The sequence below is a fragment of the Eretmochelys imbricata genome, chromosome 7 (genome assembly GCF_965152235.1).
Source record: "Eretmochelys imbricata isolate rEreImb1 chromosome 7, rEreImb1.hap1, whole genome shotgun sequence".
NCBI lineage: Eukaryota > Metazoa > Chordata > Testudines > Cheloniidae > Eretmochelys > Eretmochelys imbricata.
The window spans coordinates 81,608,676-81,625,356 of NC_135578.1; the positions used below are offsets into that span (position 1 = coordinate 81,608,676).

General features: G+C 39.8%; 1 protein-coding gene across 3 annotated transcripts in view; it reads left to right on the top strand.

Annotated features, from left to right (window-relative positions):
* The window catches only part of TET1 (tet methylcytosine dioxygenase 1), a 123,355-nt gene that overhangs the window by 83,336 nt on the left and 23,338 nt on the right, over positions 1–16,681 (top strand). For all 3 annotated transcript variants that reach the window (XM_077821766.1, XM_077821767.1, XM_077821770.1), the window contains 4 exons: positions 4,254–4,462; positions 6,257–6,407; positions 9,261–9,350; positions 9,753–9,890. In XM_077821766.1, the coding sequence (XP_077677892.1) occupies positions 4,254–4,462; positions 6,257–6,407; positions 9,261–9,350; positions 9,753–9,890 (588 nt within the window). The remainder of the gene's footprint in view (positions 1–4,253; positions 4,463–6,256; positions 6,408–9,260; positions 9,351–9,752; positions 9,891–16,681) is intronic.

The following is a 16,681-nucleotide window of genomic DNA, read 5'->3' on the forward strand; positions in this document are numbered from 1 at the left end:
ACACCCTCTGGTTGTTTGTGAGTTTTCAGGAAACTGCAAAGGTGGCTGGCCCCTCACATTAACTAGTCAGAATGTTTCATATGCTAATCGATGACTAGGTCAAGGATCATATACTACAGCTAGACTCGTGTGGCAACAACAACCTGATAGGCAACCCACATGTTGACTCAGACATTAAAAGTATCATATAGGCAGGTGAAGGCCTCTTGCCTTCTTGCATTTGCAGTCCATCAGCATTATCTCGCCCACATGCTGAATGTTTGGGTTTTCTATGTAATGAATGATTGTGTCCTTGTATATTATTGCTTGTATTTCTGTCATGATGTCACATTTGCCATACTGTGCCTGTACATGCTTGTTACTGCATTTGTGAATCATGACTTTATTACAACATGAGCTTCATATATATGATTTCTGTACTACTCATCCTTTGTAACAGATAATCCTAGCTAGTAAAAGGGGGTAGTCAGGTCAATAAACTGGTTCACTGATTCACTGTCTCAGACAGATACTGGAACAGAATATCAGCAGTTTAAGGATCAGATGTCTGCAATAGGTCAACATATCTATTCAGGGGACACCATCATAGGGCCTAATCACATCAGCCACACTATCAGAGGCTCGTTCACCTGCACATCTACCAATGTGATATATGCCATCATGTGCCAGCAATGCCCCTCTGCCATGTACATTGGTCAAACTGGACAGTCTCTACGTAAAAGAATAAATGGACACAAATCAGACGTCAAGAATATAACATTCATAAACCAGTCGGAGAACACTTCAGTCTCTTTGGTCACTTGATTTCAGACCTAAAGATCTCAATATTACAACAAAAAGACTTCAGAAACAGACTCCAACGAGAGACTGCTGAATTGGAATTAATTTGCAAACTGGATACAATTAACTTAGGCTTGAATAGAGACTGGGAGTGGATGTGTCATTACACAAAGTAAAACTATTTCCCCATGTTTATTCCTCCCCCCTTCCCCCCCCCCCCCCACTGCTCCTCAGACATTCTTGCCAACTGCTGGCAATGGCCCACCTTGATTATCACTACAAAAGGTCCTGTCCTCCCCTCCCCCCCCCCCCCTGCTGGTAATAGCTCATCTTAAGTGATCACTCTCCTTACAGTGTGTATGATAACACCCATTTTTTCATGTTCTGTGTCTATCTAAATCTCCTCGCTGTATTTTCCACTTTATGCATCCGATGAAGTGAGCTGTAGCTCACGAAAGCTTATGCTCAAATAAATTGGTTAGTCTCTAAGGTGCCACTAGTACTCCTTTTCTTTTTGCGAATACAGACTAACACGACTGCTACTCTGAAACCTGCAATAGGTGTGTGGGGGGGTACCTCTCAATAGTTAGTTTTGTGTGTGAATGGACTTTGAAGAGGAGATTTGTCCCAGTATTACTCAGGAGAGGTCCAAGCTCCTACTATGTGCTTATTTAAGCTTATAAATGGGACCTCGACCCTTTATGACAATGCCCTATGGAGAGACTACAGTACCCCATCAGTTTTATTTGGAGAATACGAGTCCTTGCTAATTTTAATCTACCTGTTATTATTTAGTTACTTTGTTATTTATTACATAATGTATCTTTGACTCTAATTATGGTAAATACCTAATGAAGAGATAGGAGTAGGATAGCAAGCACATTTTTCCTTAATTTTGCATGTCTTATAAAGTCAATAGTGCTCCTGATTATCTATTATTATTTGTATTGCTAGTCATGGACCAGGACCCCATTGTTACTCCTGGGGGAATTCTGTGCCAAAAATTGAAAAATTCTGTGCACAATGTTTTAAAATTCTGCATATTTTATTTATCAGAATAACACAATATAATCATGCTATTTTCAATTATTTTGATAATTTATTTAAAAATACTTGTCAGCAAATAGGTCTGTAATGCTACAGACAACAAAAAAGATTCAGGAAATGTTTTTTGACAAATAGATTCCTTACTAGGCATATTAATACAGAACTTTGAGTAATAATTCATTTAATCTACAATACAGAAACGTATTTCCTGCCCCCCTTAGAAACAGTGCAAAGGCTTGGGAGAGTCAGGGGTAAAGGAGGAACTGAGGTAGAGGGAAGTAATTGCTGGGAAGCAGCCTGGAAGTGAACCTAGAAGGTTGTTGGGTGTGGATGGGAGAAGTGTGGAACAGACAGGGGTGAAAGTAATATTAATCTCTTAACAGCGGTCCCCGGAAGGGGCGGGGCTGGTGGTCAGCTTCCCCCAGCCAGCCCATCCACGCTGCTGGCCCGCGCTGCCCATGGTTCTGACGGCGATTTAAAAGGACCCGGGGCTCCAGCCACTGCTCGTAGTGGCGGTGGCGGCCAGGAACCCCTGGCCCTTTTAAATCACCGGCTCCGGGGCAGCTCTCCCTTTTGCCTGCCCTGCCTCCCCTCTCCCACCCCCCGCCCCCCGCCCTCCCGTTGGCGGCCCTGCCGGTAGGGTCCTTTGCCATAGCAACGCTTTAATGTTGCTGCCCCTTTTGCCCCGCCCCTCCCCCCCCATCGGCGGCCCTGCCAGTAGGGTCCCTACCGGCAGGACCGCCAATGGGGAGGGCAAAAGGGGCAGCGGCAGCGCTTCAACGTCGGCTGCGTGTGGCCCTTTACCAGCTTCTTACTGGTACACCGTACTGGCCTACTTTCATCCCTGGGAACAGGGTTTTTTTGGGGAGGAGTAGGAATTGTTAGGAAGTTGGGGATCCTCCCCGATACAGACCCTGGCAGACCCCTAGCCTCTCTCACTCAGTCAGGCACATCTACCCCTGTCCCAATGCGTCCCTGCATATCCTGTGCTTCCCTATCTTGCCCCACGGAGAGGATGCTGTGAGGAACACAGCCTCTTCTCTTCCCTATCTGCAGCTGGGGCTTCTCCCGCCCAGGAGTAGCTGTTCTCTGTTCTGGCAACACAGCAGCCCATAGTGGGCGAAAGGCATAATGGCAGCCCCTCTCCAGCAGAACGTATTTTCTGCGGAGAAAAAGGTATTCTGGGGAGGGGCACATGACTTCTGCATGTGCACAGTGGCACAGAATTTCCCCAGGAGTACATTGTGCTAGGTGCTTTACAAACACAACAAAAAGATGGTCCCTGCCTTAAAAATTTTACAATTTAAATACAGAGGAATTAGAGGTATTTAGTATCCCTTTTTTCCCTTTCTGCAGCATCAGTAATAATATGGTCCTGTATTCTGTCTAGTCTTCAGTATGTGGTATCGAATGGGTGAAGTTAGCTAAATTATTAAATTATGTGATCAACAGAACACTGTCTAACTTCCAAGTTCTCTTGAGAAGTTATTGTAAGGCCTACATTGATATAAACTGCATCAACGAAAAATCTTACTCATAGTTTTATTGCAGAAAGGGAGAAAACAATGTACCTCTTTTCACTGCTTTCTTCTAATTATATGATCTCTGAAGGTGGTATAGTAATAACGAAAGAAACTATCCTTACACATATATGTAATTTTGTGATACATTCTTTTATGTACCTGCATTTTACTTTTTAGAGGTAGTCTTGTCAGTACAATATCAATTCACGGGAGAGGTTAGGTTTTCAGTCGATCTATTATACCAGGATTGTCATTTTCCCCTATAATTATTTTATTTTTAACCCATCTTCCTGATTGTTTCTACCCAATGGGGCACAGAAAAAATTTCCTCATTTCTTACACAGACCAGAATGCAATGCAGACACATGTTCCACAGAAGAGAATAAGATATGGTCCTCTTCAGAACCCATCACTGTGGGACCTCTTTGGGCAGCCGTGGTTCCTACTAGAATGTTTCAAATCTAGGCCATTCCAGCCTAGAGAATAGAAATTCACAATTAATACAGAATGTTTCAATAATATTAAGCTTGTAATATAAATTAGCTAAAGTTAGGAAGTTCCAAGTTTATAGAACATTAACCTTGGCTCTTCCTGTTTTTGCTTGTTTAACAGTGTTAGGGCTAAATTTTGCTGTTAATTAAATGCACTCAACGTGCATTGAAGTTAATTGGACAGGTCCCAAAAATGACTCTTGTTAACTTCAATGGGAGAAGTACATACAGAGCTGTTGTTTAAGTATTTTGGTTTGTTTTTTGTTTTTGTTTTGAATGAATTTATTTAGTAATGCATAAAAAGATGATATGGTGAGTCAGTAAGGGTTTATTTTGTGAGTAAGGATGTGGCCTCCAGACCTTAGAAATATTTCCTTTCCTAATCTAAGAATGAATAAAATGATTCTTGCAGGTGATACGAAGAAGTAGTGATGAGGAAAAGTTGCTGTGCTTGGTACGTCAGCGTGCAGGACACCACTGCCAAACGGCCGTCATAGTGATTCTGATTTTGGCCTGGGAAGGGATTCCTCATCTTCTGGCTGATACATTATATAAAGAACTGACACAGAGTCTCAGAAACTATGGCTGTCCCACAAGCCGTAGATGTGCATTAAATGAAGAGTAAGTGACATTCATAGTGCCTGTTCATTTTCTCCTTGTTTTGTGTGTTGGTCTGCATGAAAGGAAACACATTTGATTTAAAAATCGAAATATAAAAGCTTATTTAAAATACAAACCATTGGGTGTCATTTTAGTGTGATGTTCAATTCCTGTTATTCACTAAAGGCCAGACTGTGCACCAGGTATGCATGTGCTAAGAGAGTACACGGACTGCTCCCTCTATTTGCATCCAAGGCCTCTCATCACCCAAAGAGATGGGAAGGAGGTGACATGTGACTGCCACCCTGTATCAGTTTTGGCTGGACTATGAGTGGAAAGCACACTGAACCTTCCTGAGGAAGAGCATAGCGTGTACACTCATTCTGTGTGCTGGGAGTCCCAGAGGAATTGCATCTCCTGATGGTACAGTTGCTCCAGGACTTCCCCCTCAGACAGTGTGGCTCTACACCATTACCAGTGCAAGTCATATCAGGTACAATCTAGACCATACTGTCTCTAAGCGGGGTGGTTTTTTAATTATATGTAACACTTTTTCAAGCTCTCTTGTAAATGGAAAATTGTAAGTGACTTACGCTTTTTAGCTAGTTGTACCCACATTTTGTTTTGGTTTTGATTTCTCCTGATTGGACTGTTCTATGGGTTTGTTTGTTTTTGAAGATTGCCATTATCTTATATGTTGCAACATGGGGCTTTTGAAATAAATGCAGACACTGAGATACTGGGGGGATGATGGAGGTCTCTTACTGTATTTTTTTTTCTAGACAGAAATAGAGTGTTCTTTAGTAGTTTTGTCCTATGCCACATACTCACCTTGCTCAACTGTCTCCACAGTTCTTCTAACTGCCCACCTATAAAAGAACTGTCTGCTTTTACAGGCAACCATGGCTCAGCCATCCTCAGAGCAATGTTACCAGCTTGGCTTCTTCTAGTCAGTTCTCGTCTCCCCAAAAGCCTGACTGTCTCTCTCTTTCTCCACGAGTTTTCTATGCAGATGTCCAGAATTTAAAAAAGACAAAAACAAAATCTTTCTCTGCATGCTCTAAGGTTCTGCATTAGTTGGACCCCTGCCTGCTACATTCTTACTGATGCTGTGCTGCTCAGAATAGAGTAGGTTACGATCAAACTTATTGAGCTTCATAGGTGAGAGAGCCTGGGCACTCAACTCTGGGATGTTCCTTTGCACGTCAGAAATGACACTAATTCATCCCATTGGTTGGTAAATTGACTGGAAAGCTTATAGCAGCCAAATGAGACCGCAAGAGCAGCTCTGCCTCAGTGCAGATTCTTGGAGTGCCTGTCTCTAATCAGAATCCTTTTATAACTCTTCAGTGACTTAAATCTAATTTATTTTTAATGGTTCCTCCATGTTAGCATGCTTTCATTTCAAAATGTGGCTGACTTTTGATATACTGGTTCCACACACAGTCAGAGCTGTGGACAGTATTTATTGGGCTGCTGGACAGCTATAATAAAAGTGATACTTACTTGCATTTTTTTAAATTAGTCAAAGCTGGAGAAGTCAAAATTACAGTAATGTGGGTATAACAAGGAGATGTATATTTTCATGTTAGATAAAAGTTTTGGGACTTGAGTTACTTGGGAGTGACTCTTTAAGAACAATAAGCCAATCATACTTTCAAAAATAGATAATTATTGACAGAAACAGCTTTTCAGATATATTTATAAATCATTCTGTTATTTCATTATGGATTATAGAAGTCATGTAAGTAATCACATATCTAAAGAAAGTTTCTGCTTTGGCAGCTGATTGTCATGCAATTACCTGTCTTGTAGCCGCACTTGTGCATGTCAAGGACTTGATCCTGAAACTTGTGGAGCCTCATTCTCATTTGGCTGTTCATGGAGTATGTATTTCAATGGCTGTAAATTTGCCAGAAGCAAAAACCCCAGGAAATTTAGACTTCTCACAGATGACCCTAAACAAGTAAGTTCTTTCTCTGAAAAGAATTTGATAGGCGTGTTTAGAGAACTAGTGGTAGAGTCTACAGATGTCCACTTACTCAGTCTACAGATGTCCACTCACATACATGCACCTTTGCCTGTGCCCCCTGCCCCTCCAACATAGAACTTGTAAGTTTAACTTTCTCACCACTTGATGAAAATTCAGTGTATCTTGCTATGTAATGTAATGCAATGCCCTAAGAATTATTTTCATGGCTATTATGTGTCTCTTGATTTGTTTCTGGGTGCAGGTTTAGCAACACTGTGTAATTTTGTTTGTGTTCATGTGAAACGTTCATACTATGTGAACATTTAATAGAACAAAAAAGATTTTTACAAGCAGTAATACCAGAGTAACACCTTTAGAAAGCCTGTTACATTCTTCACTCCTAGGTGCCTGTACATTGTGTCCATTCAGGGCTCACCCAAATAAAAAAGTGTAAAGCTCTGTTGGACACCTGAAGATTGCATTCCCGTAATACAGTCTCCCTATCTTGTGTTAGAATAAATGAATGGCATCCCTGGGTTGTGCCCCTCTCACCCTGCTGTCTGCCCAGCTGATGGACTGGTTCTCCTGTCTATCATGTATAATGGACTAGTTTTCTTCTGGGTACCATGCATCCGTGAGACCCTGAGAGAATATATGTCCTTAAACATGATGCAGTTAAATAATTGTTTAATTATTGCATGTGAACATGACTGATGAGGGACAGCTTGTGTAGCAAAGGAAACATAAAAACTGATTATACAGAGTACACTACTAAAAAGTGTCTAGTGGATTTGTTTATGCTGTTGGAAAGCTTTTTACAACGAATGGTGAAGACCATTAAGCTTACGCTCCTAAAAATGACAGCCGACTCCTGTCTTATGCAGCGACATGCTTGCTCACCCAGCATGAGAGAACGTAAAAATAACCTCAAGATCTCTTTTTTTCTGATCTTAGCTGTCTCTAGCCTCACTTCTCTCTGGAGGGCTGAGGGAAAAGATTGTTTGCACCCTGACCAGATAACCTGATATGCTTGAAAATACATATTGTTTAAACACATCATATGCAAGTGTCCGTTATTCTTAGTTAAGTGGATTCAACATATACTTGGTATATTATTTCGTCAGTGAACCTTTCCTACTATCCTGTCCCACCCACTGCTGGCAGAGAGCCCAAACACCCAACTTGTTCAGGTTCAGACAATAAGGGTGTTTTCATGCTTTTTTGTGCAGTTTTGACATTCATTCCTTCTCAAAAGTCAGCCTTGAAAAACCCAAATCTTCTGTATACCACTGAAGCTAAATATTTCCTATAAGTCCTGCATTTTTCACCTTTCCACTCACAGATAATGAGTTCCAATTCCAATTTAAAAAAAAAATACAGGAAAAAAATCAGGGGAAAGTCATCACAAAGCCTTTATTCCTTCATTTGGGTTTGTCACTAATTCTAACAAGTAGGTATTTCTTCGTCTTAGCTAAATGTTGGATATTGATCATTTTGCAGATGACATAAAACTAGGAGGTATAGCAAATAAAGAAGAAGATAGATTCAATGTACAGAGAGATTTGGATCCTTTGATCATTTGAGGCACTGGACGGAGTCAGATGAGGTTTAATGTAAAGAAGTGTATGATAATACATTTAGGTAAGAATAGCATATAGTATAGATTTAAACTAACGGTCTGTTGCCTAGAATACAGTCGAGAAGAAACATGGGTTAGCTGTAGATAATAAATTGATTATTGTATGAATTCACAGTGTGATGCCATTATGTAAATCTAATTCAAGACTGAAAACCGCATGTGTGTATGTAGCTACATGTGCACGCTCCGGAGGAAAAATCTCATGCAGAACATAAGTTATAATGCTTTGCTGCTTTGTAATGTGTTTGTAAGGCTGCAGTTGGAATTATGTGCAAAACTCTGGTCTTCACGTTTAAAAAAATAATAGGGCACGTGTCACGCTACTCCATCTGCCTTCTTTGATTTTCCCCAGCCACTTGCCGATTTTCTTGGGATGGCCAGTCTTCAGGGAAAACACACACATTTTGGGACAAGTAATAGGGCTTAAATATTACCCTCTCATGGAAAGGCATCTAGTTTATCCAATTTTTGTATTTCTGTTTCTATGAGGAAAAGAGTCCTGTCCCTCTATTAGAAACATCCTCAGTCCCTGCCCTAATTGAGACCCCTGCATACCTCGCTAGGCAGTCATTATCTGATATAACAATCAAGAGCTGTGGTGCAGTGGGAGGAGCTATCTCCCAAACAGGAGTTGAAGATGATGTACTAAACTGGTGGCATGACTCTGCAGATAGAAAGCAGCAGTAGTGAGTAGGATTTTTCAGGTGGAGCAGATCTTTTACCAATTGAAATCAAAAGGAGTTTCCACAAGCAAAAACATAATAAAAAGATTCCCCGAGATGGGGTTCTCCCAGTACTCAGCACATGGGTGTGCTAGCGTTCCCACAGGCATTAACGCCCTTCTGTCTCTGGAATGTCTGGTTTATTGCTCTTCCCAGACTACCTGTGCAAGTGAAGGGGAAAACGAAACTAAAGTTAACCCCTTGTGTACTGGTAATGAATTAGTGTCCCCTATCCACTAGCAAACATGAATTGTATACTACCCTATTATTTGTTTGAATATTTTAATTTACAGTGTTTTGACACTTTGCTATGGCAGACAGCAGGTTTATTTTAACCACAAGAAACAGAAGTAAAATAAATAAAATATAAAATTGAAACCATCTTAAGTTTGAATTTCCTGACTTTGATGGTTTGTGTCCCTACCTCTCCAAACTGAGCTAAATGTTCCAAGTAAATTATAACTCTGTAAATATTTTTGTCTGTAGGAAGAACATCTTGAAAATAATTTGCAAACTTTAGCTACTGATGTGGCTCCACTTTATAAGAAACTTGCTCCTGATGCTTTTCAGAACCAGGTAGGTCTGTGAGATTCAGGCAGTGGAATTTCAGGCTTTAAACTCTTGATAAGTGACCTCAATTTTGTCGTGCTGTGTCTTGGAAAAAATGTCTTCCTGACCCCAGCTGCTGTTCAGATTATGCCCTGAAGATTAATAACCCTTGTAAATTATTTTGTAACTAGAGAGTTTTTACTATTTATAGGAGTCGAATAATTCTTTAAATCTGGCTCAGCTGTTTCTCAGTAATGTCTTAAACTGAATGTCACATGTTAATTACAGGTTGCACAACAAAGTATTTAATTTCTGATAAAGCAGTTTACCTGATTACCTTTATTTAGTTAACAATCAGTGCTAGTGTGTCCCATGAATCTGAAGTTTCCCAGTGCCATCTCCAAATAAACCTAGTTATTTTATTTTTAGGTGGAAAATGAACACATGGGCCCAGACTGTCGGCTTGGATCCCAGGATGGTAGGCCTTTCTCTGGTGTTACAGCTTGTATAGATTTCTGCGCCCACGCACATAAGGACACACACAATATGCACAATGGAAGCACTGTGGTATGTATATATCATTTTCTCATTTGTGCTGTTTTCTGTTGTGATTTTTAAATGCTGCTTCATTTAGCGATACATTTGCATAAAGCATTTAAGGTGCTAAAATATTACGAGTGTTTTTTCGTATAAATATCCACAGGAGTTCGGTGTGTTTATTCTTAGCCTGCAGAAGGCTTATTATTATTCACCTTATTATTCTGAAGAATAAGAAAAGCAAGGGTGCAATCTAGGATAAAATACTTACAGCTATCTCAGATATACAAGTCCTGCGTGCTCAGTCTACCTCAGGACAGATAACGTATTCACAGTAAAGGTTTGATGTCTGAAGTAAAATAAAAGAAACATACACTGCAGCCAAGAATTGCATAAAACTCCTGCAGAAGAAGATCTTATGTAAATGAGCTTATTATCTGTCACATTTTATCACTCCCAGTTTTCACATTCACCAACCTCTCCTTCCTTATCACCATAGTGCCTGACAGGCTCTAGGCTGGTGTAGCTATTGGTAGGAACATAGACCAGGTAATATCATGGAGCATGTGCTGGAGTTATTTTTAAAAGTCTTTCTGGTATTAATTAAGGGGAATAGTCTCCCACAGTCCCAGTGTGGAAGGAATCTAGTTGTCATTCTGTGGTATGTGGTTGATACCATAAGTGTTCATTGTATGATTAGTGGAAAAAGGTGAAGCAAGGAACACCATTTCTATTAAATAACCTTTAGAAAGTGAGACCAGAAGACAGATAAGCTCAAAACAAAATAAATCCAAGAATGCTTCTGTACATGTTTTTTTTTAGCAGTTTGAGCTTTAATTACAAGCACTTCCTGCATAGTTAGGATGCTTTTGTGAATGTCATTGGAAATCGTATTCAAGCATAATCTCTGCATTTAAAAGTATATGTAAAATCTCTGCCTTAATTAGGGTTAGTATCTTCTTCAAAAACTGGAAAATTAAAATTTAATGTAATATATTCCTGTAGTTTAAGAAAGATAGCCCAATCCTGCACAGTACTTGAGCATGTGCCCAACATTAAGCGTGTGAGTAGTCCCATTCACTTAACTGGAACTACTCACATGCTTACTGTTAATCATGTGCTTATGTGCTTTGTTGGATAGGGGTCTCTGGCTTTAAGTCTGTAAGTGTCTTTAAAGGCTATCCATGAATAGCAATCCTGAATTGACTTGTAGGGTTTTGCTAATAGTGAATGCCTCAGATAAGATTATGAAATAGCTTATAAAATAATTCACAAAATATATCTTACAGAATAGTGTAAAACCAATATGTTATTAATACAGTGTAAATGTCTTGAACTAGAACTTCCTCAGTGTGGAAATTCAGAGGGAAGATTTTAGAATTCAGAATTTGAAAATGTGTATTGCCTTTGGAGAATAAACTGTATATTTGATATTTGTATGCTAATATAACTTGGTTATATCTCAAATAAGATTATTGTGGTACATACAATATTATTCTTCCTAAAAGATATAATTACATGGAACTTATGTCTACTACCACCTATTTTAGGAGTGGATCATGAAAAGAGAAATGATGATGATGTTGGAAAATACAGTGTATCAGAGTAGGAATTTCTTAGATGATCTTAAATTAATATAGGTTCCCTTTAAAGAACATATTGGGATCAACTGAATATACATTTATTTATCTAGAGTCATTGGTGTTACTTCAGCACCAGGAAATGTTCATTAGGGATGCTTCTATATTTCTTTGTTGTATGTTTTGTGAATTTTTCCAAATCAAAATTAGTTGTGTAATCATATTCTTTATTAACTTCATCTTTAGCTAGAGCAATTTAAATCTAGTTTATTTTATGGGAATTGATTCTGTGGAGACGACTTTTGAGCAAAAAACTGAAGGTATTAAAACTATATTTATGTGGAAAAGCTAACCAGTGTGCAGCTGTGAATATTTCCTGTTTGCTCTGTAGTGGTGTAAAAATACTTAGAAATTCTACAAGGGTATGTACTACAAGGGTATGTGTATTTGGAAATACTGGATGTACTTTATCTTTACGAAAGCACCTTTTTTGCTCAATAAATATAGCATCCATTTTCACTCCATCAGACTCTTTTGTTATCTTTTTAACAGTCTTCTTAGGATGATTCAGGTACCTGACAACAATGGTGTTAAGGTACAGTGTTCCCTAGTGAGGTGGAAGCCATGATTGCAATTGAATGGCATGAGGACAGACGTATAAGAATTAAAGGTGTCTATCTGAATTTGTCTCAAGTATTTATGTTGCTTCAAAGGATTAGCTGAAATGGGTCAATTTCATGCCTGTGTAAATCCATTGAAATCAGTGGATTTACACAAGGGATTCATTTGGCCCAGCGGATTTTACAAAGAATGGCTCAAAAGTAACTAAAGAAAGCATGGCCAGTGCAGTAGTAGCTATCCTAGTCGTTCATGTTCACTATTGGACAGTGCCTCTGACAGTGGGGGAAGGGTAGGATGAGTGGGGAGACTAACTACAATTATATGTGACTACTCATACCATTCAGTCTGTGGCACTGGCTGTGGAAAAAGTAAAGGGAGGAAAGTGACTTTGTGGTCCACGGTCTGCTTCCTTTTGGCCTTTCTCAATAGGAAAGAGACGGTTGGTAGAGTAGCAAAAGATACTTGCACAGAGAGGGTCAATGGCTGTGAGGAAACTGCCATACTTCAGACCCTACTGCAGAAGCATTCCCTAGCTTTGAATGAAGTTGGTGAGAAGAGAAGAGAAGAGAAGAGAAGAGAAGAGAAGAGAAGAGATGTTGGCTCCTTTCAATTTGCCCATTCAGCTTCTCTTCACACTGTCTTCACTGCTTGGCAAGAGTGCACTTTCTCACTCTCACAGCAGCACAGGGTGCCTACAGATTTCTTCTTTACTAGCACAAATCATGCCACATCACTCTGGTTCATGAACAATAAGCAGCATGGAGGTTCATGAAGAATAAATCATGCCATTTAAGTCTGATCACTTTTTGTGATCTATGTAGAATACTAATATGGTACATGAAGCTCATACAGTGAGTGAGACATATTAGGACCCCTTGAAGCATTAGAAGCCCTGCCTTAATACGTTTATTACAAAAAATTAAATTCAAATAAACATAAGCATCAGTACTTTTTAAAAAGCCTGAAAAATGGCTGATGGGGAAAGAATAATTATAAATGGCACTGAAATCAGTTTGGATTTACCAAGTGTTAACATAGGAGTTTTATTTTATTTTAGTAGTTTTATCAATAATCTGAAAGAGGAAGCAAAACAAATAAATTAAACTAAGATGTAACTTCTCCTGGCTCTGAATCCTCTGCAGATACTGAAAGGATATAAAGTACAAATCCAGGGCCTGATTCGCCTCTCTGTTACACACATGCACACAGTGTAAACCATAAGTCGGTGATTTGAAGTTAACAAAATTACACTTTTGTGAATCCGGTGCAAAAAGAGAATCTCACTCCAAATATCAAACTAGAGAGATTAGAAAAATGGCAGAGATTCATAAAATGAGGTTCAGGTTGGGAAAAATGCAGTAAACTTTTGTTTTTTGCAATAATATTCTGAACCAAAGCTATTGCATGTAAGGGAGATGCCATACATGCAAATGTATAATATCACAGGTTAAGAAGGCAATAATTCCTCTTTATATAGCAACTTAGAGACTAACAAATTTATTTGAGCATAAGCTTTCGTGAGCTACAGCTCACTTCATCGGATGCATTCAGTGGCCTGTGTGATGCTTTTGCCGGGGACAGAACAGGAATGAAGTCTTAGAACTTAGTAAGTAATCTAGCTAGATATGCGTTAGATTCTGTTTGTTTAAATGGCTGAGAAAATAAGCTGTGCTGAATGGAATGGATATTCCTGTTTTTGTGTCTTTTTGTAACTTTAGGTTTTGCCTAGAGGGATTCTCTATGTTTTGAATCTAATTACCCTGTAAGGTATTTACCATCCTGATTTTACAGAGGTGATTCTTTTTACTTTTTCTTCTATTAAAATTCTTCTTTTAAGAAACTGAATGCTTTTTCATTGTTCTTAAGATCAAGGGTTTGGGTCTGTGGTCACCTATGCAAATTGGTGAGGATTTTTATCAAGCATTCCCCAGGAAAGGGGCTGTAAAGGTAAGGGAGGATTTTTGGGGGAAAGACGTTTCCAAACGGGCTCTTTCCTAATAATAATAATAATAATAATACTGGTGTTAGATGTTTGGTGGTGGCAGCGAAAGTCCAAGGGCAAAGGGTAAAATAGTTTGTACCTTGGGGAAGTTTTCACCTAAGCTGGTAAAAGTAAGCTTAGGAGGTTTTCATGCAGGTCCCCACATCTGTACCCTAGCGTTCGGAGTGGGGAAGGAACCTTGACATGCATCCGATGAAGTGATCTGTAAGCTTATGCTAAAATAAATTTGTTAGTCTCTAAGGTGCCACAAGTACTCCTGTTCTTTTTGCGAATATAGACTAACACGGCTGCTACTCTGAAACCTGTTTTTATATAGCCTAAGTGTTACTTAATTTGGAGTACCATGAACGTTTTTCACTGTTCTACCAGTATTTCAAATGAGCCCTGGTCTACACGGGTGGGGGGAGTCGACCTAAGGTACGCAACTTCAGCTATGCGAATAGCGTAGCTGAAGTCGACGTATTTTAGGTCAACTTACCTGGGCGTGAGGACGGCAGTGAGTTGACCGCTGCCGCTCCCCCATCAACTCCACTTCCACCTCTCACGAGCTGGAGTTCCGGAGTCAACAGGGAGTGCGTTTGGGGATCGATTTATCACGTCTAGATGAGACATGATAAATCAGTCCCCAATAGATCGATCACGACCTGCCGATTCATCGGGTAGTGAAGACCTGCTCTGAGATTGACAAACTAGGGAAGATGCAGAGAAGGGAAACAAAGATGGTTAAGGGGAAGGAGGAATTGTCCTATGACGATCAGGAGAATTTTAAGTGTTGTAGAGATAAATATATCTTCCCTTCTTTATAATCTATCTACAAATTTGAAGTATGGTACTGTTAAGGAATGCAGAATTGTCCAGGTTTGCTTTAAGTGGGGAATAATAATTAACATTCAGCAATGGAAAATTTAAGCATGACATTTGGAAACTTTTTGAATAATTTGAATAAAGGAAAGTGCTGGAATACCCATCATTGGAATTATTAAAACTTGGGCGAGGCAACTTGTATTTAGATGTTCTGTAGGGAACATCCCTGCATTAGCAGAAGGAGGAACTAGATGATCTAATAGGATTTTTCCATCCCGAGGATTCTAGAATGAGGTAAGAAGAGAGAAGATCAGAATAAAGAGATGGTTTAAATTGATTAGGACACTGCATATTTACCACCAGCTGCAACCTTAAGATCTGAAGATCTAGCTCCACCTAAAGTCACATTACCTTCGTCCACTAATCTTGACCTCTGGTGTAGTTGTTGGAAAGAACCAAGAAATGTCACCATTATAGGAGGCTGATACTGAGGGCTTTTGAAAGGCTAGCCATTGCATAGTACTGGCCAAATACCACCTAGGATTGCAGAGGAAGTAAGAGAAGCCTGTGTTATTAATGGCTTTACAGGAAACTCTTTTTATCAGTTCTTAGTGGAATCACTATGAGCATATTGTCAAGTGCTAGAGGAGTCATCTTAACCAAGTCATTTAAAAAAGCAAGAGGGAGATCAGGTGAGACTGGATTTATTTAACTGGTTTAGTTTTTTTAATATTAGTTTCTTAAGTCAGAGACAAAGACTAATTGAAGTAGCGGAACCTATGATATGGAACAACTATTTGATACTACCTGCAGTTTTGGAACATAAAGTAGCTATGGCCAGTTACCCTGCAAACCACGTACATGCCTATATTGTAGCTACCAAAGGTGCTCAGAATTGTGTTTGGCTACCACACCCCCTACAGCACCAAGTAAAACTAATAGATTTGTGCAGAATGAAAAACAGTTAAAGCCCTGAGGATAAGGACTATCAAAATATTTAAACTAACATTGCTTTACTGGGCATGTATACAGTGGGGCCAGAAATATACTGCAACCACTGTAAACAAAAAAAAAAAACCCCTTGTTGACCTTTGTTCCTAAGGAAATATTGCTTGTGTTGTGTGGTACTTGTGGCAGTTACAGATGTTCATTCAGTCTTAGTGGGCACAGGCAATTCACAAGTATCAGTTGGCCACAAATGGATATCCTAAGAAGAACTGAATTATAAGACTGGATGTGCTTTATTGTTAAAACTGGAAATGTGTAGGGATCAGCCCCATCCTAACTACCTCATATGGTACAAGTGCAGTAGTTTTTAAAGATCAGGGCCCACATTTTCAAAATGCATCCAACTAAAGAGCATGTGCTCAACTTGGATAGCGCCACTATCCAATCTACATATGTAAATTGTAGATTTTCATACACACTACCCTGACTTTCATGCAAGCATTAACTGTTGTGTGCACTTTTGAAAAATTTGGGTTGATAGTTAATCTGGTTAATGGCTGATAAATGGCTGATATTTGTTATAGTGGTTCTCAGTCAGGGTTCTGTGGCCCGAAGCAGGGCCGGCGTTAGACTAGCTGGGGCCCAGAGCAGAAAGCTAGGCACCCTGTGGGGTGGAAGCCTCAAGCCCCGCCCCCTGTGGCTGAAGCCCAGAGCCCTGCCACCCAGCAGGGAGGAAGCTCTGAGCCCCTCCACTGCGCAGAGCTGAAGCTACAATGCACACACACACTCTCCCACCCCGTGGGGCAGGAGCCCCAAGCCTCAGTGCCCCATGGGGCAGAAGCCACAAGCTCCCCACGGCGCAGAAG